The sequence below is a fragment of the Simochromis diagramma genome, unplaced genomic scaffold, assembly GCF_900408965.1.
Source record: "Simochromis diagramma unplaced genomic scaffold, fSimDia1.1 OVJJ01000753.1, whole genome shotgun sequence".
NCBI lineage: Eukaryota > Metazoa > Chordata > Actinopteri > Cichliformes > Cichlidae > Simochromis > Simochromis diagramma.
The window spans coordinates 10,052,831-10,078,662 of record NW_024387523.1 but is presented as its reverse complement, the minus strand read 5'-3'; the positions used below and the strand labels follow the sequence as shown (position 1 = coordinate 10,078,662).

Here is a 25,832-nt window from a genome sequence, read left to right as displayed (position 1 = left end):
CAACAACTGAGTTTCTTCTGCAGACTCGGTCAATAACTCAATAACCCGCAGCACAGCAGAGCGTTATCGCAAACACAAACCTCCGGTCTGAACTGGCTCCTTAAGTCAGCTTCAGCACATCAGCAGGGTGCAGAGTGCAGCGGGAGAGGGGAGGGGAAAAAGATGACTAAGCAAATGTGCCTGTTTGTTTTTAATGGAGCTGAAACCAGGAGAATCATTAAACCTCATATCAACCCATTTGTTGCATAAAAAGACTGAGAATGGATGCAAAAGAAAATAAGTTAAACGCTGATTAAGCAGGACTGCTACACTAGCACGTTTTAGTGACTGAATATGCTGTAGCTTTGGCATCATTCCATATTGATGAAACTTCATGAAAGCATTATTTAATTTTAGCATTAGAAAAATAAAAATGGCCTGTATTTGTATAGCGCTTTACTAGTCCCTAAGGACCCCAAAGCGCTTTACACATCCAGTCATCCACCCATTCACACACACTGGTGATGGCAAGCTACATTGAAGCCACAGCCACCCTGGGGCGCACTGACAGAGGCGAGGCTGCCGGACACTGGCGCCACCGGGCCCTCTGACCACCACCAGTAGGTAACGGGTGAAGTGTCTTGCCCAAGGACACAACGACCAAGACTGTCCAAGCCGGGGCTCGAACCAGCAACCTTCCGATTACAAGGCGAACTCCCAACTCTTGAGCCACAATCGCCCATAAATAAAAAATACAAGTTCGAAACAATCATGGCATAAAGCCTGGGTGCCTTTGCAATTTTAATAGAAACCTGTGCAACTTCAATGTTTTGACAAATCTAAGGGAACAATGTTTTTCATGTAAGAAGACCTTTAATGAAACTTGTGTCTGTGGACTTGAGGTCAAATGCGTGGAGTCGCCACAGTGGAGCTCTGGCTGTCTGGTTTGTTTTCAGATATTTGTTGCACCACTGCAACCAGATATTTAGATGAGGCTGGCGAGGGAAACACGAGCTAGCAGCCTGTGTGTTGATTTGCGCACGGTCTACTCTTAATACAAATGAAGTAAATTAGTAAATAAATAAATAAATAAATAAATAAATAAAATAGACAATTACTTCTAAACTAACTTTGCATCGTAACCACCACAATCTGAGAGAAGGAGAAAATAAACTAAAACCATCTTAGACAATGAAAATCTGGGTGCTAATTTTTAATCGTCTTCGACATGAATACGAGCACATCTGGAGAGACACTTTGTCTGCAGCATCTGTGGCTGGGCTGCACTCAGACTTTGCGTTCACTCCCATGATAAAAGGTTATAGTTTGAGGAGATGAGAACTGATCCAGAGTCTGCACCTTAGGAGATGTATTAATTGGCTCCAGATGGTCCACATGGTCCTGATAAAATACCACCTCACTGCAGCTGACTGTGAGAGTGTGCGTTTGTGTGCGCGCATTGAGTCCGAGTGGATTCTGTCCACTTAAAATCACTCTGTTAATGTTTATATGCAGCGATAAAGCCTTTCTACGTTTTTAATCTGCTCTTCTGCCTGATTTAGATTATCGGTGAGCGCATGTGTTGTACGGCAGTTTTAGCAGTTGTTGTACACAGAAATTATATGAAGAATTTCTTAAGCCCATAAGACTTTCACTCATGAAAATGCAACGAAAACAGTGATCACGCTGTAACTGTTAGACTGTATGTGCGAACAACAGTGTGAAAGACTGTATGACAGAAAAACCTTAAGCTACTATGGTTGATACCAAACCAGAACATTGTATTAAACAGCACAAGATGTAGCATGCTACAAAGTTATAAATAACACGTTACTGCGATCACATTACACTTTTCAGTGATTAAGTGATGACATTACAGTACACCTCAGTTATATTCTGTTGCGGATACAGACAGGGGTGTTGGGGGTCACTGTGACCTCCCCCAGCTGAATTTTACTGATATACTTCAACTAAAAGTTACACTAACTTATACAATTTGGTAATGAAAACGTAAACACCCATACAGGGTACTGCAGTTTGGCTGGTTATTCAGTAAACAGTAGTTTAATGCTTCTGCATGACTGAGCAGGTCGTGCTCGTGCAGCTTGTTTTTTTTAAGCTTGACCCTACTCGAAAAAAAAAAAAATTGCAAAACAATTGGAAATCCGTTGAGGATATTGATCCTCACAGACAGCCGTCCTAGCGTGTGGCGAGTTCACCGAACCACTTCTGCACCCTGGAAAAAAGGTCTTTGATGTTTGTCTCTGCGATGTAAGGTATTTTTGCACTTTTATAACTGTGGGTACATCAAACATCAAACATGCCTACGCCCGGGAGAGTAAAAACACTGCTGACGACATCGGATCTTTGCAAGGATGTGAACAGCATGCTAACACAAAGCTAGACAAGCAGCCCTGCCCAGCAGCGCTCAGTGACAAGCATTCAGGCTTGCAGCACTGTCGCCTTCATTTCTGCATGTTCATGCTTCTACAGTAAAATCGTAGTGATGAGCGCCTCAATTTCAACTTTACCTTGTGTTATCGTTCACACTTTAAAAAGTACAGTTTTGTTTTTTTTTAAAATGCAGAAATAAATTTGCCTTTAGCGATGCCGTTTTAGCCTCAAAGCAAAATAACCAAATTGTGTATAAGTGCCCAGATTCACAAACCCTAAAGTTGATGACGAGCGCTCATTATGAGCAGTTTTAAGCGAACGCTCATTTAACTTCCTGTGTTTATTGCTTTTCTGTCTCCATCCATTTAGAGGAGGGATGGCACTGCAGTGATCTGACCCGGTCAACCTTGTGACCTTTGTGTAAACAAACAGCCCACCCATAGACTCCCAGTCACATATACAATGAGCATGTGCACAACAAACAAAAATAAACACAATCATTAACTGTCATGAAGACAAATATGCACACGGAAAGTCTACCTCCTATTGTCTCGCTCTTGAACAAAGAGTAGTTCACTAAAACAGGCTGTTACTAACCGCAGTAGTGATGCTTACACCAGCATACAGTTTGCAATGCTTAACCGCTCTGTGACAACATCAGGATAAATAAAGATGAGTGTTACTAAGATGTGAGTGTGTGACTGTGTGCGAGTTTGTCACATAAGGAGCTTCGGTGGTTTCATGCTTCAAACATTCACAGTAAGACTGATTTTCATTTGAGATAAAATATATAGCAGAGCCTGTGTGCACATTTAAATATAACCTTGCCCCCACCCTCTCTTTTTTTTTTGGGAGCGGGGGTGACGAGAGGGGAGATTGTGTGACAGGCAAATGTGAAGAGAAAGCCAAGCCATCTCTGTGAATATATAAATGCTATATTAGGTCAGATGGAAGTCACCTTTTGTCCCCTTAGTCACAAATGAATGAGTTGTGTTACACTTGGGCTAAACGCCACTGAAATAACCACATTGACAAAACACCAGTGGGTTCAAAGGTTGTTGAGAGTGATCATATAGCAGAGAAGATTAAATAAAAACTTATTTCCCGCTTTGATTCCTTTTTTATCCTCGTGGCACTACGAGATAAACACGAAACCTCGTACTTAAATGTTATCTTTGCTGGCAGGCACAGTCCATTGGGCGCAATGATTTGGAAAGCGCCTCAAACCTCGAGTGGTTTTAGGGACAGTGCTGTATGCATCTTTGCTAGTAGTTGCTAGGTGAATTTGGTTACAACCTCCGTGACATATTGTAGGAATATATATTTCATCCTTGCAACTGGTGGTTGCAGGATGGTTGCTAACCAGTCTCTAGGCCTATTTAACCCTTAACAAGACACACTGCTCAATTCAAACCATTTGACTTCTGACCTAGTCCATCTTAAATCTCTCATGGGAGTGGTGCGCAGGCACTGCGTTAGTTCAGTTACCCAAATTCAATATGGCATGCAATATGTAGACCTTCAGTGACCTTAAGTTACTGCCAATGATTGATAAGTAGGTAGGAACATCGATAGAGTAATAAAATAAAGACTAGGGAGATCAACCATAAAACAAACATTTGAGTGCATGCATTTTCTGCTACATGAAGTGCAGAAGTACTGTGTTCTTTCATGTAACTACCAGAACAAAAACAAATAACCTTACAGTACACGCACACACATTGATTGCTCCTAAATGATCCATCTCCCACTTGTGTTTCCAATTTGCAGAAGATTCCCAGGTTGAGATGAAAAAGCGACCCAGTCAATGGTTCACCGCTCTCTGCTGCAGATCATCTCTGTCAACACACTGAAGCTTTTCCCCTCCTCGCCTTTTCATGCACACCTTTCAACTGAGCTCTGGTATTAATATTACAACAAAAGGGATGGCTTGCATACGAGGTCATGCTTTTTTCCCCCCTCCTGAAAGTGTTATCTAAGTTTAGATATTCTTATCAAATCATACATTGATTTGAATATAATGACAGAAAATAGGTACTTATGCTCACTACAACAGTCTGACACATCTCAACATTTTGGCTTACAAAAGATCAGATTAGTACTTTACGACTGCATAACAGTAAATCCCAAGAAGCGTTTAGACTTTGTTGTATGATGCCATAAGGAGCGCCACGCAAACCAGTTTTCACATGCTCAATCTGTGCTACAATTACACTAGCATTTGACAGTGATTACGGGAGCGAGTTTGTGTACTGAGTGACATTATGCACTGTGGCGGATGGTTAATACTCCTTCACCCTGCCATTTATTTCAGTGGCAAGGAAGGCTTTCATAAAGCCGCGGCAAAGCAGCGACAACGAGAGGAGACTTTAGAGGAGATTTTGGAGACTGACATGCTGAAATGCAGGGTGAGTCACTGACAGAAAAACCAGAAGAGATCATTTAAACTGCAACGGAACAACTGTCCAGCGTGGCCTCACGTGCTGTAACTATATCTGAATCTGTTGTATTTTTGCAGCAGCAGGTAAAAGCAGCAGAATTGCAAAATACAGCGTGAACATTGTTATTCATCCATTAGGCGCTGGTGGAACAGCTAGGTGCTGCGGTGCATATAGGTCGCTACACGATACCATCTAAAGCAAATTAATAAGCACATTATGGCCCTCTATTAAAACGCACTCACTGTGTGCGTGTGTATTAGTGTGCACGTGTGTGCAGGCCTGTGCGCACATGCATGTAATCCCTCATAAATGGAAACGGTGATTATGCGTTACTGACAAGAGGCATTGGTTATGCTAGACAAGACAAGTGTGTGTGTGTGTCTCCGTGTGTACACACTTGGCATTCATTAAGTCGAAACAAAACAAGCAGCAGCAGCTGAGTGTGTGTCTTGGCTGAGACAACAGAGAGAACAGATTCAAAGAGAGCCAAAAGTGGGGTTCAGTAAAAAAGAAGGGTGAAAAAAGAAAAAGAAAGGAGGAGGGGAAAAAAAAAAAAAAAAAAAAAAAAAGTGAGAGAACACTAAAATTAAGCTTAGATGTTGGTCTAACATAGATACTTCTGCCCACAAACACACAGCGCCTGAACTTTTGCCTCAAAAGTTTGCATTTGCTTTCACACACAGCTGAACTACTTGCTAAAAGTCAGATTAAACAAAGTAAACCGGCTTCAATAAATCTTGAATGATGTGATCAAATATGCTGGAAAGTTTTAAACATTTACAGCCTGCCCAAATAAAACCAGGTTAATGTTTATCAAAATTCAGCAATGGATTTCCTACCCACACACGCCACTGTATACAAAACCAAAAATCTTCACGTCATTTAAAAGTAAACCACACTGGAATCCGGTTTTGACTGAACCGTGAGAGTGGCAGCACAAAATTCAAACACAAGACTTGTGAATGATTTACTCATTTCACTTAGGACTGAACCAGATTCATCGGATGATGACTAACTGTGGTGATTATTTGAGGGGACGCTCCTGTAAAACAAACACACACACACAATCTTAATATGAAACTACAACCTCTTTGTTATTGACAGGTAAACACACGTCAGGCCGTTTTAATCAACCTAAGTCAAATATGGGAGAGGAACAGAAGAGCAGGAAAACGACTAGGTCAGTAAACCGTGGCATTAAAGAGACTGCATAGGGTCGTGAATCTAAGAGAGTGTGTGCGCGCCTCGACTCAAACTTGGCAAGGGAGCCCCATTTGGAGAATACGGTCAAGCTTGTAAGACAGGGCTACAATAAGCTGGCATGTTTGACGGGATGTCCTGCCAGTCTACCCACCAATCTCAGGAGCATGGGAAGGCAAACACAGAGCTGATCTCAAAGACTTCTAAAGAGCGCCGCTTCCTGCCAAAAATTACTCGCACCTGTCCTTCTGTCTCTGCCCCTCTTCCTATCGCTCTCTCTTCGCGGCTCCACCCAGCCTCTCTTCGTCTACACTCGATCCCTTCATCCTCGATCCACAAACTTTTCCTTCACGCAGAATTGGAAGGCGCTACGCCATCGCTCCTCCCTTCTGTTTTGGCCAGTGCCAGGTGTAAAAAGCTCCTGGCATCGTCACAGTTAGGCCTGTTTAGGAACAGTGCAGGGGCGCCCACTGCCAGGGCACTGGAGTCATCCTTCAAGCATAAAGCGCACACACAAAATAAGCTTTTTAAGAGGGCATTAGGCATTGCCAAGTACTGGCTAGGCTTGTGTTTCATTAGCATCAGATAGAGAGTCTTTCTTCATTCAGCCCCACTGTGAGTATGTGTGTGTGGTGAACTAATGAAAACCACAGAGCAGGCTGGCCTCTAACTGAACTCCACTCAACACAGAGCACTAGAGGCCACCAGAGCAAGAGAAAATGAAAATGTGAGCTCATCTTTATTATAATTTACTCCTTCAGCGTTTTTCTTCCTTACAGAGATGAGCATTTATGCTTTACCATCCATTTAAGCCACATGATCCTTTGGTTATTGCCTGGTCAGGCAGCCCACACTGCAATTGTGACTGTACAAATAAACAAAGTTGCTGTGTCTGACTTTAAGATCGACTGTACAAGCAGTCAGAAACCGCAGAACTTCACCGAGGCTGAAAACTCCCTTCAGAGCCTGTGAACGTGTATGCAGTCCTTGGATCCAGAAGGATATATGGATCCATATTAGGATGATCTTTTCTTGAGGATATCAAAACCGAGTCTCATTTTTTTCATATTTCAATTTGACATATATTTCCAAAAGAAAGATTTTCCCTATCTTGCAAAACCTTCCAAAAAAAATATACCCAATAATAGATCTGGATCGTCTCCAAACGCTACTCAGTTCCGAGCCAAGCCTCATTTCTGGTAAAATGTCCAAACAAAAAGAATCACTGAACTGATGAAGTGAGAAAGAAAAGGGGGGGAACATTCCCTTCTTTCTTTTATACTTTTATCTTGTATAAGTTGGCCCAGGGGCCACCTGCTTCAAATCAAGGTAGATGAAAGCTCGTAATAACCAAAGTGAGATTTTGAGGTTACAGTATCGAATGACAGCTAGGAGGACTTGGGCAGGTGCTTGATGCGCGGTGAATGGAGCCTGTATGGGCTGCTCATTACAGAAGGACATCTGCTGCTGTCCGGCCCCCAGACTCCGCCTCCAGCTTTACACTGACGCTTGGATGTCGTGTCAATGCGTGTGAGAGACCAGAGGCAGAACAAAACCACACACACACACACACACACTTGCACAACAGGAGGAGGCATGTGCTCTTACTCACATTCACACCTGCTACCGACAGTGGCTGTCAGCTTGAGAATGAAAGTATAAATTTAAAAAGGAAAAAAAAAAAAAAAAAAAAAAAAAAAAAGGTTTATGGCTGCTGCTTTTGGACACAGAAATGTAAGGAGGAATGCGTGATGTTATCTCTGTGTGGATGCGTTGCTGAGGTACACACATAACAGATAATGTGAAATCTGCTTAAAACTCTGTATCGTTTACTTCATTGTAATCTTATTTCAGCTGAAGATTTCAAGCCTTTTTTTTCCTTTTCATGCTGAACGCATTAAAAGCATCGCATTTAAACATCATTATATCACCCCCCCCAACCCCCGCTCAAGAACATCTCTCTGAAAATGACTGTTGTTTCACAGACTTAATCATTTTCAATAATTCACGCATTACATAAACGCCTTCATAAAAAAATAATGCTGGATGGAAATTAACAGCTTTTTTGTACTCAATTTCAATTTTTAACCGATTCATTCGGAAATGCATGGAAACATTGTTTCAAGTGGCTAATTATAAGTGACTGAAACTGTGTTTGCATTAAGGGATTTAAAGGGGGGGGAGGGGGCTCATTAAGAGACCTAAGCGCTATTTAAAGGCTCATACTATTTACGCAACTGTCGCAGAACTCAGAGGCAACTTGCTCCTCTCTAAACATTTCACCGCACACATTTGGGAGAGAAGAGGGGAGAAAAAAACAAAAAAAAACAAAACACGACAAAGTGTGTGTGTCCAAGCAAGTTCATACATCAGTGCAATGTTGCAGTGAAACATTTTGGAACTGATTTTTACCGGGGATGTTGTAACGGGGGTATTACGAGGGGGGGTGGCATGGGGAGACAGATCGAATAAATTATGGAAAGAAAGAGCAGATGAGAGAAAGGGGAAGACGAAGCATGTGTCTCAAAAACAATGAAGAGAACCCGAAAGCAGCTGGTGTCATGTGGCAACCTATGAAACCGCCAAGCTCAGAAAAGTCAGCGCAGTTCTGCTGCACTTACAATTTATACCAAGTGTGCACAGCATGCTCTCAACTTCTCACAGTATTCTTTCTGCATGCATTTAACACCCAAACATTCTGCAAACTTCTTTATAACTCAGCGACACAGAAACATCTCACACACACACCTCTTTTTTGCAGGACTGTCCTCGCAGTACTCGCTGCTTCCTTTCAGGCCCTGACGGCGCAACGACCCGTCTTCTTTGTGGCTGCCCTTTGACCCCGAGCCGTTGAGCTGCCCATTGGCGAGGGAACCTGGAAAAAAAAGAAAATGGTTACAGCCTGGCCAGCATACGTTTCCAGCTTTCTGCCGCCATTCAAAACGCTTCCTTGTCAATAAAACGTTAGACCAGAGAATCAATGCTGAATATCTAGATACATCTCGAGCCTCTGGGGAATAAACAAAAGTTTATATATGACAGTGTTAAAACAGCCTTTTTTGATGTCATCATTAATTACGGTAGTTCTGCTTCATCTGAGAGTGTAGGGCACAGAAAAAGAAATGGTGAAAGAGGGACGAACACAAAGAGAGCACAAATTAGTTAAACATCTCAAATGCACAAGTACACCTGAGCCAGACATACCTGTATTCACCTGTAGAGGTTGTTGCAACATTTTATTTTATTTTTTTTTTGCATATACTTACATACGGGCCTTCACACCTCATAATGCCACAGCTTTTTGCAGCATCATGGGGTAGTTTTGAAGAGGATCCGAAGAAGTTAAACCCTATGACACTTGTAGTATAAAGAACAACTTTACTGCTTGCCCGACATGCATGTTGCGTGATGGTCCTTCATCAGGGTCATCACGCAACATTACAGACAAGGAATGTGTCACACATATCCACATACACATCTGCCACTGAGGCAGCAACTGGGTTGGGCTGATCATGTGGTTTGGAGTCAACCGTTGCCCCTGGCAATAGGGAGAAACCAGTGGGAAATTTGGGGTGGTACCTTATATAGCCATAAGCTGGAGAAAGTACAACTGCATGGCGGTGTTTGAGTTTTGCCCCAAATTCAAAAGATCTGAAGAAAACTTTTAGATGATACAGGAAAAAGAAAAATCCTATGCAAAATATAACGTGATTAATAAAGAACAGATCATAAAACCATAAAAAGACAAAAAAAAAAAATAGAAATCTCTGAACTGCTATAGAGCCACCAGTATCTGCCCCCTGGCCAGCTTAGGATAGAAAGGTACTGAATCTCCTTCATACTGACATTTCCCTACGAGCAGCTGTTGTTGTCTTTGACTTACAATATGTGACGCTTGCCCTCTGACAAAGTTTTTATGAAATTTTTATGAACAACCTAAAGCCATTCGCAGAAATGGCTACTGCTGGGCTTGACATTCTCCCTGAGCCCAATTGACAGAGCCCTAATTAAATATTTAGCAAGCAACTCGCACAAAACAAAATAAGCCCCCCAGACAGATTCTTAAATCAAAAGCAACAACAGGCACCGAGAATTCTAATTAGGTCAAATGTAGGAGTCAAAGTCAACGGTAATTGAGGCAGACAACCAAATAAAAAAAGATATCAACAAGATTTGGTTTCAGCGTACGCGGCTCTTTTAGTTGTTGGAAGGTGTACGCAGGGGCTTGCCCGATTTAACAACAGAGCGTGAGTGGGCTTGCTTATCAGGGAGGCAATTGGACAAGTTTAAAGCTTTTTGGGGTCATTACAAAACAGGACAGCGCTGCCAAGGAGACCAATCGACTGGAGACAGAGGGGCAGTAACACGTTTAAAAATGTACTTCCCTTGCCAACTCAAGTGTCACTTTGCTGAGCAGAAAGTTGAAGATTTATATCAGTGAGTAAAACAACACTGCAAACATTTGACACAGGGGGATAATTCATCAGATTTTTTACCTCTTTTGACCTGTTTTGACAAGCATTTCTGCCTGGCTGGACTTTTGGTATGGCAGGCTGCTGAATTATTCACATTCATTTTGAAAAGAGCAACAGTGACTCACTAAACACTCACATCTCACAGGGGTTTGTTTAACAAGAAACTTCATAAGCCATCATAAACTCTTTTATTCACTGAAAGAACACCTCCCCACTGGTCTATCACCCTCTCTCTCTTTCGCTGAGTAACTCTTAGTTTTCTCGTGACACCCGGCCAAATTCCTTTTTGACTGATGCTTCTGAAAACCCTGCTTCACAAACTCCTAATAGTGGGTGTCAAAAAGGAAAACAAATTATTACGATTAGCGCAGAGGAGCACGGGTTAGAATAAGTGGCAACTTGAATGATATCCTGCTAGCAAAGACAACTGCTGCCGAACAAGCCCGGGCGTCGTGTCATCTGAGAACGATCGGACGGGAAGCGGGGTGGCGAGATCAAATGATAATGGAGGAGACAGGATGAAGTTGAGTGATTGTAGAGGAGGTTAAAAAAGCAGGTTTTCAAACATATGATTTAACTGAGATTTATAAAAGTGCTCTGGGCTGAATGAACACACGCACACACACACACACACACACACACACACAGTGACACTTTCTCATTACTGCATAAACAACCGGGCTGTTGGGGTTTGCTCACACACGCAAGGCAGGTCAGCACCTGACTGCGGAGATACAGTCATCAGATGTATCTTTGCGCTCATAAAGTTAACAAAGACCGCCGCGATGAGTAAGGCCATCGCACTGCTGGCAACGCTTTATATGTTGGTGCTGGAGAGCCTCTAAGTCTATAGGCCTGGGGTGAATCACTGCCTCACAATGTCTTGGCTGGCACGAAAGGCTTACATTCGTACTCTTTTAATGAATCAACTCCTTTGAAGTCCCCTTCATAAAAGTACTATTTTATAAAACCGGGGTTAAAACATGTTAATTCAATCAAATATTGGAATATATTCTAAATATTCAATTGAATTAAAACATATTTCAGAGCTTAATATGTTGGCATGAAAAATGGTAATTAGATTTTTGAGGGGGGGGGGGTCATATAAACCGATATGAAAATGGGCAAGAGACTCATTAGAACTTCTGGACAGGGGAACTCACACCAGAGCAAACACAGAAATAGCTCATTAACTTTAATTGTGCTCTGAAAATGACTGACGCGTGATGTCCCCACAGAACGCAAACAAATAGGCAGAGGCACATTTCACCAGCCCCACCGCCCCCTCCAGCTTTCCATCGCTTTCCCCCCACCTTGCCGCTGCCATACCCCATTCCTCCAAAGAGTTGTTCAACATATGCTAGTTGCACATGAGTGCCCATCTGAGGGGCAGAACGGAGCATCTTGGGGGGAAAAAAAGAAAAAAAGAAAAGAGGGCCGGGGATGGGCAAGCGTGGCAGAAAGGCAGGAAAGTCCTAAACTCAAGCCCCTGGAGCTCCTGAGGACCAGGCCAGTGGGGCATTCCAATGGCTGGTCCTATTGGGAAATAGGTGGGGTCTAATCATATTTTAGGCATGCTTAACTAAGCCCATCAGATCCGCCGCGTGGTGCTCACCTCGACGTCTCGAGAGGATGGGAGGAAGCGAATGATGGGGCTGAGAAGAGAGCGCAAGCTGCAGTACTAAGTAGAGCTATAACTACATTCATGCCATGGGAAAAAAAAAAAATCACACAAAGGGAAAAAAAAAAAAAAAAAAAAAGATGGAGACAATTAGGGGCAGAATGTGTCCTTACAACAAAGAATACATGAACAAGAGGTACATGTGCAAAATAAAAGATATGGTATCAGACAGAGAATCCAATAAAGACCTTAAATACAGCTATGAAAAGAAAAACAAATGGGTTAGCAGACGTATGGGAGTAATTTGTCTGGTGACTTCCTAAAATTCCATATTATGCTATTTATTCAAGTAGCCCTCCGTGCCTGTATACAATTAAAGTGTGGGATAAAGTAAAACAAAAAAGATGGGCAGCTTTATTGCAGGAAAACTCCTTGTATTATCCATTCCCAGACTCTTTTTTTTTTTTTTGAGAGTAGAAGCACATACCAAAACTTACTGCCTGGCAATGGGATTTGAAATAGCCCCAAATATAGTGCTCTTCCTTCTAAAATTAGACCTCATAGTGCAGCTATGACCACAAACCAGAACAAAAAGCTCGCAACTATGTGCATTTCTGTAACACAGCATCTGCTTTTGTGCTGTTCAAGGCTATAACTGAAGCATCAAAGGCAAAGAATGGACGCTATCATGGCTCGAACTGTTGTGGGAAAGCGCGAGAGGGCCGAGTAGACACAATCTCTCAGCCTCGCTTGAAATCCAAACTCGCCTTCTTCCAGCTACCGTGATTTTCTTTTATCACCACCTCCCTGTCTGTGCTGGTATACCTTCATCTGTCGTCCTCTGTCCGGCATCTTATCACCAGAGAAAGAATAGAGGTCCCACACAGTGATTCAAGCTGCCACGGGCTGCCACTCTGGACGTGCAAGCGGGTGGCGGCACGGGAAATGCAGACAGACAGCAGAGAGACAGCAAACTGAGAGCTAAGGGAAAGGCCATGATGTGCATTAAAACGGGTAGGAACAACAAGTCGTGAGACTGGCAGCCAGACGAGAAAGGGGAAAAAAAGAAAATAGAGAGCGAGAGAGAGGGGGGACAGTCGGAGAAATGGGCAAACAGGGAGCCCTCTCTTCAGCGCCTCCTGGAATTTGGCCAGCAGCCAGTTCCTCCATCAATAGCACTCAGGGAAATGGAGAGGGAGGAAAGGAAAGGGTGGGTGTAAGCGAGATAGCGAGGTAGGGACGTGGCTACAGAGAGATAGCTTTGACGAGTCAGAAGAAGAGGAGACTGAAGGGTGGCAAATGGCGGAAGAATGGGGCAGGGAAGGGGAAAAGGGTGACAGGGTTAGGGTGACAGGTAGCGTAGATACTTGGGACAGAAGGGGCAGAGTACAGGAAGGACAAAATGGAAACGGGAGGTAGATGGCGAGAAAGACGGAGACAGATGAAAGGAGCTGTGGGAGAAAAAAGGGGGACTGTGGGCGTGGAGATACATAATCGAGGAGATTGAGCAGCAGGCGGGAGAGAGGAGACAGGAGCTCGCGGAGAAGGCAGTAACCAGAGTCCTATTGATGTGTAATGGAAACCCTGCGTTGGAGGAGGGGGGTGGGGGGGACAAACGGAAGGACAAATGGATGGAGGGAGATAGGGAAAAGTAGGAAGGAAAAAAGAGAAAGAATGTGGCTGCGATGCGTGGATTAATGAGCAGAAGCTGGGATGCAGAAGGGCATAATGCTATTTGATAAATAATGCAGGGAAGGAGGCACGAGAGGCAGGAAGTGTGATGGACACAGACGGACGGCTGCCAGCTAGCAAAAGGTAAAGTGGCTGGGGAGATGGCATGATTACTGGTTATGGACAGGGAGAAGGCTGGGGTGGGCGGGAGATAGACCGACACGTGCGGCTGATTGACAGGCCGCCACACCTCCCTCTAAAATAGATAGCTGCTGCTGCCACACAGTGACGGAGGAGGGAGGAGAGAGGAAAGGGAGAGGGGATGGGGATGGAGAGATGCCCAAAGTAGGGGCAAAAAGCTGCTTTAGAAGCTTGGTTTGATGACGACCAGATGCCACGCTTTCAATCAGATCTGAAATAACATGAATTCAATCGTCCATTGACAAAAACACTCTGAAAAGCTTGCTTTTTTCAGCGTTCTGTCATTGGGATTAAAAAGAAAATGCCAGTCCAAGAAAATGGACTGTTTGTCATTTTCCGCTTAAATAATCACAGTTTTACAAATTCCGCTCTTTAAATTTTTTTGTCAATTAAGTAAATAAGCAAGGAATTTCCTGCCTTGGATCATTTCATCAATGTCCTATCCAAAATGGCTGATACTTCCACACAGACGACGACGCCTGCATGAGGCTGAAAAGTGTGGCACATGTCTGGCCCCAAAATATGCCCAGTCTCTCTAACCCACAGTCCTCTAAAACAGCAGGGGCTGCCCATTCAGGATGTAGTGCATGCTGAGTGTGATCCTCCAAAATGGCTGACAGTTTCACCACAATGTCTGTGCGAGAGAGGAAACTGTGCCGCTCGCACTGCCTCCAAATCCTCGCTAACCCACGGTGCTCTAAAACAGCAGGTCCCGTCTATTCAGCCCGACTCCCTTTTGTGTCAGTGCGGGCTGCTGTCGTTACCCCCGGTGCGACAGGCTGCCAACGCTTTCTAATGAGTCATTTTTATTCAGGCGATAAGGTCAGCTACCCGCGGCGGCTTAAAAGGCCCTGAGGAGCTCTGGAGTGGCAGCTATGAGATGCCAGACAGACGCACGGAGATGTACTGGCACACAAGGAGGGGAGGGAGGGGGTGGCACTCAGAACCACTATGGACAGAAACACTAAAGGATTTTTTTTTTTTTAATCTTTGTGTTTAATAAAGGAAAAATGGCAAAAATAAGAAACGAGGAAAAGGAATAAGCTACATTTCAAAAGAGGCTTCCACCTCCCCGTTTATGCCCGTCTCTCTTTCTGCCGAGCTGGAAGACTGGGCGTGAACTTTCAGAGGCTCTTTTTTCCCTCCTGGTTTCTTTCTTTCCACGTCTGGGTTGTGTTAATGTCAACTGAGAATAGCTTCTGAGGCACGTGTGAAGTTCAAATCACCGCTGTTGGCTGGCTAAGGGCTTTTGTGTGTGTGTGAGTGTGTGTGTGTGTAGGAACACCAGTGTCAAACAAAGACATGGTGGCAGCTTGGTTCAAAACAAGCTGTTCATCCCCCCTGTGCACTCACTCTTCTCATGTCGTTTCAGCCTCTCTTTTTTTTAAAAACACACAAATTCCCTCAACTGTTTCTGGAGCAGGCTTCGACCATGGGATTGGATTTCTGCCTTTAGTAAGTAATTTCGGGTATTAACTCAAGTTAAGGCTTCTGATAGGCTCGTGTTTTAATGAGCCCTGACCCCAGGATGGGTGTAAATGTGTAAAGCTATTGAGTGGAGGTGGAATTAACAACACCTATACACGTGTTTTCTTGTGTGTGGCACTGCTGGAGACCTCATCTGTGTCCTTGTGTTTGATGCACAAACAACTTTTTTAGAAACAAGAGGGAAATGCTTTCAGCTTTGAGGATGTGACACTGGCCCGAAAGACGGCCCAGTGACCAGAAACAAAAAGGAAAATGAATGAAAATGAAAAAAAAAAAAAACCCAAGAAACTAGCAACTGTGACATTTCCCCCCCTCAAAACATGACTGCAGCCATTCTTTGCCTCCGATTCTGTCACAACAGCGTGACAGTTTTCAGCTTCGCACACCTTCTGCACAGTTTCTTTTTACTGTGGCAAGCTGTTAACAGCACACTAATTGGTTTAATTTGTTTTTCTCTCTTTGCAAAGTCATCAGCTACATAAAGAGCACAAACGGGACTTTTCCACTAGAGGAACCATTATCCTTGAGTAGGAACCTTGGAGGAACTTTGTGTGTTTCTACTAAAAACATCCCTGCTCTCGCACTCGTACCTTTTAAAGGTTTGGGAATCTTTGGAGGTGGTGTAGAAGTGTCACCTGTGCCTCACTTTCTATCCTATTACCACTGTTTTTGCATGACTACCACCTAATGGACTGGAGCAGAGCAGTTTCAGCAAACCCAAGTCCTTGAATTTTCAGATGGGTTATTTTGAGGATCTAAGTCATTTCTCTGGACCTTTATTTAGACCCTTGTCCCCGCAGTAGAAACACAGCAAGTCCCTGCAAAAGGTTTTAACCTACAGGGAAAGATAATCAGTTCTCCAAGAGTTCTCAATTCTATTAACAAAACAACCAGTCCTGTGTGCTTAAGGGTTAATCTGTAGTATACAGCAAACTTGCATATGTATAATCACTTACTGAATGCTGCTGATGTGAACAAATAGGCCAGTTTACCTTATTTCACACTTTAACACTGATTAATTCAGCAAAGTATTACTGCTGTACAGTATACACCTACACATCTACTCAATCTGCTCTTTTGTAGCACCCAACCCAGAGACAGTAACAAAAGAAAACGTTAGTGCAAAGATGAGCTATGCAGTATTGCATTTACCTCCTTAATGCTCTAAGGAGAGCATTAAGGAGGTGGACTTAAACCCACCATTAGAGTTTGTGGTTCCATCCCCATCCAGCTGCCGTTTTTGTGCAGTCCTAAACTCCTTTAGGGAGAGGTAAAGCACCTTTCGCATAACCCGCTCCTCCGACCACGGGATCCCATCACTGTCATCCTGTGAAGATATCAAGAGGGTGAAAATGGATTAGTATAAGCCCTCATCGCAGAGAAAAACCACAAGAAATGTGCATTCCCCCATTTTCTCTAACCATTAACTCTGTTTCTGTTCACATCATGTTTTGGAAAGAAAAAAAAAAAAACTTGGCAGACAAGAACATGAAAAGCACATAATAAAAGACAGTATTTGTAAGTTGGACAGCTGTTTATGGCGGGCCATTTCCTTTGTTTCTTTTTGCAGGGCAACAGAACTTCCAAAGTAGTGTGGCATTAGGTCAAGGTCAGGAAATGCTCACAGGGCAGCCAGGCTTAGATTTGTCTCAAAACAAAAGAAAGCTAAAACTAACGTCAACAAAGTCCGTACATTTTCACATTTTTATGAAGAGATAACCACATAATTACTCAACACATTCAATGTAGCATAAAAACTCCAAAAATGGCCAAGAATTAAGGAATTACTTAAGGGGGGGAAAAAAAAGTTGTTGTTTTTTAGCTAAACTATGAACAAGCTATTACAATTAGAGAATGAAAACTGAAAACTAATTTTAAATTATTTTATGAATAGTTAACGCAGAAATAAGGAATGCAAATTTTTTTTAACAGATGGTCAAAACAGAACAAAACGGCTAGTTTGATTAAAGTACTTGTAAAAGTTGAAATTTTTAGCTAACACTGGATAAACAAACGAATGTATTAGCAAGACACAGTGGATATTTGTAATAATATTAGCTAAAATTATGAAACTTGTAAATTATTTAGCTAAAAATATGGCGTTAGCCAGCAATGTAACAATGACCTAACAGAGTGGAGAAACAGTTAAAGCTGTTAGCTTACAATACAAACTAAATATAGCTAAATCAAGAAGAACATCAGATAAATAATCCGAGTTTTGGGTGACGGCTGTGCTAATGTGTGAGGAGTTATGATAGATTTAGTAAAGAGAGGGAAAAAAAACAAATAAAAAGATCCGAGTACAATGGGGACTCCCTTCCATATTGTTCTTATCGCATCCTTCCCCAACATTTCTCACTACATAGTGACATTAGCATGACACACTATTAGCATAACATAGCATTAGCTTACACACGGGGCAACACATTTGCATAACAATACATTAAGGGGTCGCATTTTCCCCACAACGCCGTGATCGGAGAGCATTAAAGCGATGAATAGGTAGGAAGCAAATGAAAAAGGCATCATGGGACTGCGAGTTTATGCGTTGCTAATCTCTCCCAGTGAGAACGAGACAAAAGTTGTTATTGTCAAAAGAGGTCACCAGGAGTCACACATGCACGCACACACACACACGCACGCACAACACATCCTTCTCCGAGACATGACCCATTCAACTCGGTCTAGGCAACAAACACAAGATGGTTGAATGTGCAGCACATGGAGGGAAAGTTATTGGAAACACTCATTGCTCGCACTGAGAGTTTTAACGGCTTATTGGAAAAAAATATTCCAGCGCAAAGAGCATTCTTAAAAGGGTCTTTAGTGAGTGTCCAACAGCAATCACCATACTTCTTTCCTCCCTTGCTGCGTACACTCATTGCTCTGACAGCTGTGTTTGATGTCGAACAACGCTAATGACTAAAGGAAATGAGATTAGGACATGCGCAACAACAAAGAGGTATTAATAAATAATGGAAGCTGGAAATAGCTTTTCTCTACTCAAGTCATGCAGCGAGTGGTTTTCAGCTGTTAAGTCTCAGAAAAGAAAACATTTGCTCCTTTTATGTAACCAAAAAAAACCCTAATGTATGCTAATTATCTGAATTAAAAGCAGATTTCTAGTCCTGTCGACCCATCTCAGCAAGCACATTTCCTTCTGTCTGAGTCAAATGTAAAGAGGCAGACTTGTGTGGGAGCACACTGTTTGTTCATCCAGTTGACTCAGACCACTGGAGCTGGCCCTGCTAAGTGGCTGGCGGACACTGCATTATTGGGTGCATTATTTTAAAAATAAATATTTAAAATTCCACATTGAACAAAAAAATAATAATTATAATAACACTCATAGCAAACTGTTTTACTGCTGCAAGATAACAACGATAGTATTAAAACAAACTCTAAAAGATAAATAAATAAAAAGTCCCAAAAAGGAAAGAAAAAACAGAAGCAGAGGAGTAAAGATGACGAGCTGTGGGAACACAGACTGTACTTCTGTGTGCGTGGAAGATAGAGAGCGATGTAATCTTATCCTGCTGGTATGGATTCTCCCACAGGCGAGTGAATAAGCCCGTTGTTTCCGACTCCTGGGGTCGGAAATGTTCTCTACACACAATCAAACATGCAACTGAGATATGATACGAAGGAGCAGAAAATAGTGTGAAAGTGGTGGGTTGCCTTTACACAACTTTATTTAAAAAGGAAAAAGAAATAAGCCAGCACAGTACAAATTTTGGATTACAGGCCAGATGCCAACTTCAGCGATATGGTGTCTAATTTAAATCTTATTAAAAGGTCGCAGAGATATCTTGAGTGTTTTCTGGTGATACGACTGTAACACTGACAAAACTGAAGATTCTCTTTGTTGTTTTCGTCTCTTCGGTGGATAAAAATAAGCTCCTGCCTTTGTTTTGATTTCTGAGGTCTGCCCGGGGACCCTTCGGGGAAAGGCCTCAAGAGCTGGTGAGGGGAAAGGTGGGCAAATATTAAAACCTGAGTGTCTGCACATGATGGAGCTGGTGGGTGACAGCCATGTCTGCCTTTATACAAGACACACACTCGCACGTGCACACACACATGCAAGCAGACCTCCCAGTGCACTGATGCTTCGCAGCCTCTGACAGAGGGTGATCGGGTATTTTTTGGGGGTGTAACGTGCAGTCACTCATTACACTGTCACACATGACCACACGCACACACACACACACACACACACACTAGAGAGACAGATAGTGGGAAGTATTCAATTATGCCATTTTCTCCTGTAGTTAATGTCATCTAATCCATTCACTGTGTGTGCATGCGAGTGTGTCTGTGTGTGCATGTGTGCAAAAGCCTGCCAGGTAAGCACCAATTACCTAGACAGCTCACTAGCACTCTTTCCCTCCATGGTGTGGCAGAAGGCCAAATGCGAGCACACACACACACACACACACACACACACACAGCACTGACAGTATATCTCAGGGTTACAAATGCTCTCATATACAGATTCTATGGCTCGACACACACACACAAAAACACCAGACACAGCTGCATTGGGAGAAAAAAAAATGACCTTAAAGTTCATCTGTATTTCTTTTCCTCTCTGTTTCTCTGTGGTTTCCTCACAGTAGTTGGCAGATTGCCACAGATATTTCCTGCACTGTGTACACATGCGAGACTGGGGGGAAAAAAAAAATGCAGGGAAGAAATGCTGACCGACTTTTCACCGAGGGAAGAAACGAAAAGAAAAAAGTGACGGTTAAAGCTGTGCTCCGCTGCAACTGCTCTAACCTAAAACTTCCCAATACTTGCTCATAGCTGCACGAGATCAATTAAACACGTTTCCACAGCCATTTTCTGACCCAAGACAAAAATGGGCCTTCTGATCACAAGAACCTGCCTGCATGTGTGTGTGTTTGACAAAATGTTGGTCAGCATTACAGAAACCCTCCATAACCATATACATCGTGTTACCAGAGGACAAGCTTAGCATGAGACAAGAAGAGAAACATCTACTCAAACAACCAAAACGAGCTGCACCTCACTTTCCCTGACAAACACAGCACACCGTGCGTGTGCACGTATGTGTGCGCCTGCGCTTGTGAGGCATTGCCAGAACTCTTCAGAGACCACTTTTACACAGAGCTACCTGGCACTGACACACACATCTACCCTACAACTAGCTCCCACCAGGCTAGTGGAATTCCACTAATGAGCGCGGGGACCTTTTCGGTGCACACAGTGCGTATGTATAACCAAGTGATGCCTCAGGATAATTGTGCGCTTACTGTCACCGAGCAACCCCACCCCCAACTCTTTTGTAATACACAGGTAAGCCATCCTACAAAACACACACAGATACACATAAATGCAGGCGGATAGGTTTAAAGCATCCATAGGGATAATGCGCATGAAAAAGTGTGTCATATAAGATCATTACATCTTTTATGTCCTGTGATGTTGCTCTCAATTTAAGTATGAAGTACAGCTCTAAAAGGAAAGAAAAAAAAACAGCTTAACCACTGGGCTTCTTAAAATACTTTTTCTGCTCCATTTCCTGACATTATCCTGGAGCTGGCTTAAACGGCTCAAAGTATAACTGGAGCCCATCTTAAAGGTGGGCAGCAGTAGCCAGGCAAAACTAGAGTTTTGCCAACAACCGAATAATCCCGGTCAACACAGGTGTATAAACAGAACTGCGCAAATGTTTAAAAGCAGTCTTGCACTGTGCCAGGCATAAGCCCTCAAGAGTCTGCGCAGGATTACATCCATCGCTGCATCAGCACCAGCTCATTAGCTGGATAAAAAGTGGCGCCGGTTCCACTTCATAAGTCCAGCCCCCGTTCAAATGCTCCTCTCTGCAAAGCAGGCAAATCCAATAACCCAGAATGGAGACTGAACACATGTTCTAAATGTGGTGTAAGACACCAGGGTAGGGGCAGAGAGTTGGAGAGGAGGATGGGGTTCTGAATCTTCTGGGCATCCACTCAAAAAGTTGAAAGAAAAAAAAAGAAAAAAAAAAAAAAATCTGACTTGAGCATTCAGTGGGAATAAACGGTGACAATACAGATCTCCTCAGAGACCATATTTAACTCCCATATTAAAATATCACATGCAAACAATGGATTCATTTCGCACAACAAAAGCATGTTGAACACCAGCCCAGTCTGATTTCATTACCAGTATAAAAATACCCCAGTGCCAAAAACTCAAAGCTGTACTTTGCCAGTGTTTTGTTAAGTACTTTTTTTAGAAGTGTGTGTGTGTGAGAAATTACTTATTACAGCATGAAGCAAAATACGCACACACAGAAGCTGCCTTTAACACAGAGACTCACTGTTTATCCCTGGTGCTGCTACAGAAGAGATGATTAAACCCAATACGTGCTTTCTCTTTTTATCATCAAGATGATATACAACTCATGAATAACTAAAAACACAAGAGAGCTACATGTAAGCGACACCACTACTGAATGAACACAACTCGTTAGCATTTCAGTCTACCGCACGTATAAATCCGCACACTTGCGTGTGCACACATTTCTGTGCAAGTGTGGGTGTGCGTGCGTACAAGCTAGCGGTTCTATAAATAGCTCTGTGCTGCTGCCGACTGTGCGGATGTCACAGCAGAGGAATGTGGGCCATGCGCAAGCTGCGATCCGCTCTACAAAACTGGCCCAAAAAAATCTGTTATTCTAACACATTTCCTGTTGGAGCACGGACGGAGCAATCGCAGGACAGATAGATGGAGGAGAAATGTTATTTTAGCAGAGCCTGGGATTTTGTTTTCCAGTAGTCGGGGACGGTCCCTACACCACCACTACCCATCTCTTTCCCTTCTGCACATGTTGAGCTTTCTTACCACTAACACATGGTCCCCAGATGACTGCAAGGACTCGACTGCTGAGGGTTCACAAGCAGTGCAGATGACGTTGATAACAATTATTTAATTCCCAAATACATGACTGGGGCCTCTCTCGCACTCATGACCAAGCGTTTCTGGATCTGAAACATTTAACCCATTAAAAAGACAAAAGCCAGCGACAGAGTGGCAATGGGAGTACTGACGAGGCTGCAAAAAGTTCAAATTATGTCCGACTGAGTACTGCCGGGACTCCTTGTGAGTGAGGGATACATATGCAGTATCTAAGCAGTACAGTGATTCACTTAAAAAGAAAATAAAGAAAAACTTATTTTGCCTTTCTGAAGCTTATTTCCAACGTCGAGTGTAAACAGTGGCAGCTGTTCCCTAAAAATCCCACTTGTCCTCATCCTACATCAGCAAGATCAACTAAAACCAGGCCAGCTTCCTTAAGCATGAAGCACGTGTTTGCGTAGAAAATTTACATTCCGATCCTAACTACATCCTGGTCCCCACTTCCCTTACAGCTTCAAGTACACCGGATGGTTAGCTCAGCTTGGACCTCAGTGAATAGCCGAATGGAACAAGGTTTCGGGGGTTGCCTGGGACAAGGGGCCCTATATAATCGCCTCATTATACCACAAGCTCACTGCAATGGAATGTGTGTCTGTGTGCACACACACACACACACACGCACGCACATCTGTACAGCCAAAGGGGCCTTCCCTCTTCCCTTTAAACTAGTCATGCTGGGATAGCCCCAGCACTTTCAGAGTATTTCCATCTGCAGAATAAGAGAGAGGAAACAAATGCACAAAGACTACAAGATGCCTCCTGTGATAACGTGAAGACTTTAAAATCGAGATCTTCCCGTGGGCAGAAATGCTGTTGAACGTCACTTTGTCGACATTCAGCAGATCAACGTTTCTCCACGAGAACAAAATGCCTTCCGTCTGGTCACGACGGCCGCTCGTGCTGAGCCGGGCTCGGTATGAGACGCGCGCCAACCTCCTGCGTCTCCCCGCTGTCAATCATATCAGCTGTCTGCATTTCCACATTCACGCACGCACGCACAGTCTGAATCTGAGCGCACGTAAGTGACAGACTGCCAGAGCTATTCAGCCCTGTCGAGCATTAAATGCTATCAGGCTGGTAAAAGTGGAGCACGGAGAGTGAGACAGACAGAGAGAGAGATGGAATGAGGGTGGGAGCTTTTAACACACACACACACACACACACACGCACACGCACACACACACTGACCGAGCTTAATTTGACTGGAAGAAATAAATGTCACAGAGCTTTGAAGAGCCTGTATGTGTGTCTGTGTGCATCTCCATTAAGCCCTCTAAATAAAAATGTTGCTTCTCATGGATGGAGGGCAATTTACCTCGTTTCTGCATCTACTTCAGTCCACATTAGCATGCCAAAAAAAGTACCTGTACTCCTACAAGGCATGTGCCAATGACCCTCAAACAACCATGAAAAAGCAGAGAAGAAGAAACAGTACATAATATTACATAAATTCCAGCAGCACCAGCTACATGAGCAGGTGAAGTAGGGTTGCCAACCGTCCCTTAAAAAACGGAATCGTCCCGTATTTAGAAACAAAAGTACACGTCCCGTATTGAGCTAATAAGGGACGCAGTTTGTCCCGTAATACAGTGAGAATCAAAAGTAGTCTATAAATGTTAATGGAATTAACACTTTGTTTGAAAACATAATTCCCAGCCCCTCTCCTGCTTTGTGACCAATGAGCTGACAGCACACTTATGACAATTCGAGTATGACAATTCAGATTACCGCTCATCTCATTGGTCGAGGAAAGGTCGCTTACGGAGAAAATACCGGAAGACAACAGATGACCACAACAACAAGCATGGCCAACAGGGAAACAAACGCCGACACTGCGGTGCAAGTCTCGGACGACAGTACACCTAAAGCTGGGCAGACACTGTGCGATTTTTTCAGTCACGTTATTCAGCTCCTGCTCAAACTGCACGATTGACTCGCAGGGGTTAGAAGTTGGTAGGTCACGATGCAGGTCTCACACTATACGGCCCGATGCTCTGATGCGACCTGAGTGCTCACACTGTGCCTCCATAAAATGAAGGTTATAGCAGAAAATCTGTCGCTCTCTCTCTCTGTGTCTTTCACTCACACAGACACACCACCACCATCAACTTTGCTAAATTGCTAATGAAAACCATTGATCAGGCAGCTGTGATTGAGCAGCAATGTAAATCCAACTATTTTCACAGTTGTTGTGGTCGTGATAATTTTGTGATGCCACATCGAAAAGGCTCGGATGAGCTTTCCAAAGTTCTACAAGTTGTGCCTCCATCGCTTGTGTCCAGATCACATGCACAGCCGTGCTGCTCCGTCTTTTTCACCGAAGTTTACGTGTTTGCGCGTGAGCACGTATACCCCACGTATACTAAACGATGCACGATGAAGGCCAAAATCGGGCCGATCACCAAATCGGTCGCACGACTCAAAAATCGTCTCAAAATGGGCCAAAAATCGCACAGTGTAAGCCCAGCATTAGAGTAGCAATGTTTGTTCCCCTCAGAGAAAGAGGAGAAAAAAGAGGCTGCAAAAGTACAGGGAGGAACAGGAAAAGGAAAACACCTGGCTGGGAAAATGCACGATAACACCTTTAAAGCGCACTGCACTGTGTGCCGGCGCACTTTTTCCATAGGCATGCTTCTAATGGTGGGCACATGAAGAACATGAGGGGCGTGAAAGCTCGGGGAACCCTTAACCAATTTTTTGTCCACCAGGCCACGGCAGAAGCAGATATGGTATGTAAACACTGGTTTGTTTGTTTTTTTAAAACCCTCTGGTTAAGGTTAATATGGGCATGTGCAGTGAATATCAGCGCTATGTGGCCAGAAGTGTGATAATATAATTTATTTTGTGTAATAAACAACTGCAAGGATAGATGATTACAACAAATAGATCACTAATACATAAAAGTAATACATATTTTAATAATGATGATGAGTTATGATGCGTAATCATGGGAACAAGCGGGTTTACAAACGGGAGCAAAAGCTGAAATAATGCCTCTACTGAAGCCAATTGTACTAAATGCACTATATGTGCACTGTTACAAGAATATTTTTCGTTCTATTGTTTTCTATTAATTTATATAATTTTAAGTTAAGCAGGACAGAGTTCTTTTAAAGAAAGATTTACTTATATTCTCAAAAGTTAAGCATGACAGGCTTCTGTTTAAGAAAGAGACCTGTTTTACTGTGTTAATGTTGTCATTTTGAGCTAAAAATAAATGGCTAAATGATCATTTGTTTCCCATATGGTCATATCACAAAGAATATGCATCTGCTTAAATCAAATTCAAGTCAAATGGTTAAAAAAATAATTTCACACACACACACACAAAAAAAAAGAGCTACAAAATTCACCACACTGGGAAGGGTGAACTGGGTTGCCACGAGGTGTCCCTTATTTATTTTTCAGGGAGTTGGCAACCCTAAGGTGAAGCCTCTTCTG

At 43.2% G+C, this 25,832-nt stretch overlaps 1 protein-coding gene across 3 annotated transcripts in view; it reads right to left on the bottom strand.

The window, feature by feature from the left end:
- jarid2b (jumonji, AT rich interactive domain 2b) overlaps nucleotides 1–25,832 on the bottom strand; it is a 109,204-nt gene that overhangs the window by 41,602 nt on the left and 41,770 nt on the right. For 2 of the 3 annotated variants that reach the window (XM_040021359.1, XM_040021358.1), the window contains 2 exons: nucleotides 16,671–16,797; nucleotides 8,763–8,889 (listed from right to left, as the gene is read on the bottom strand). In XM_040021359.1, coding sequence (XP_039877293.1) covers nucleotides 8,763–8,889; nucleotides 16,671–16,797 — 254 coding nt within the window. Of the gene's footprint in view, nucleotides 1–8,762; nucleotides 8,890–16,670; nucleotides 16,798–16,891; nucleotides 17,224–25,832 lie in introns of those variants that run through there. The other variant, XM_040021360.1, reaches the window with a different exon arrangement.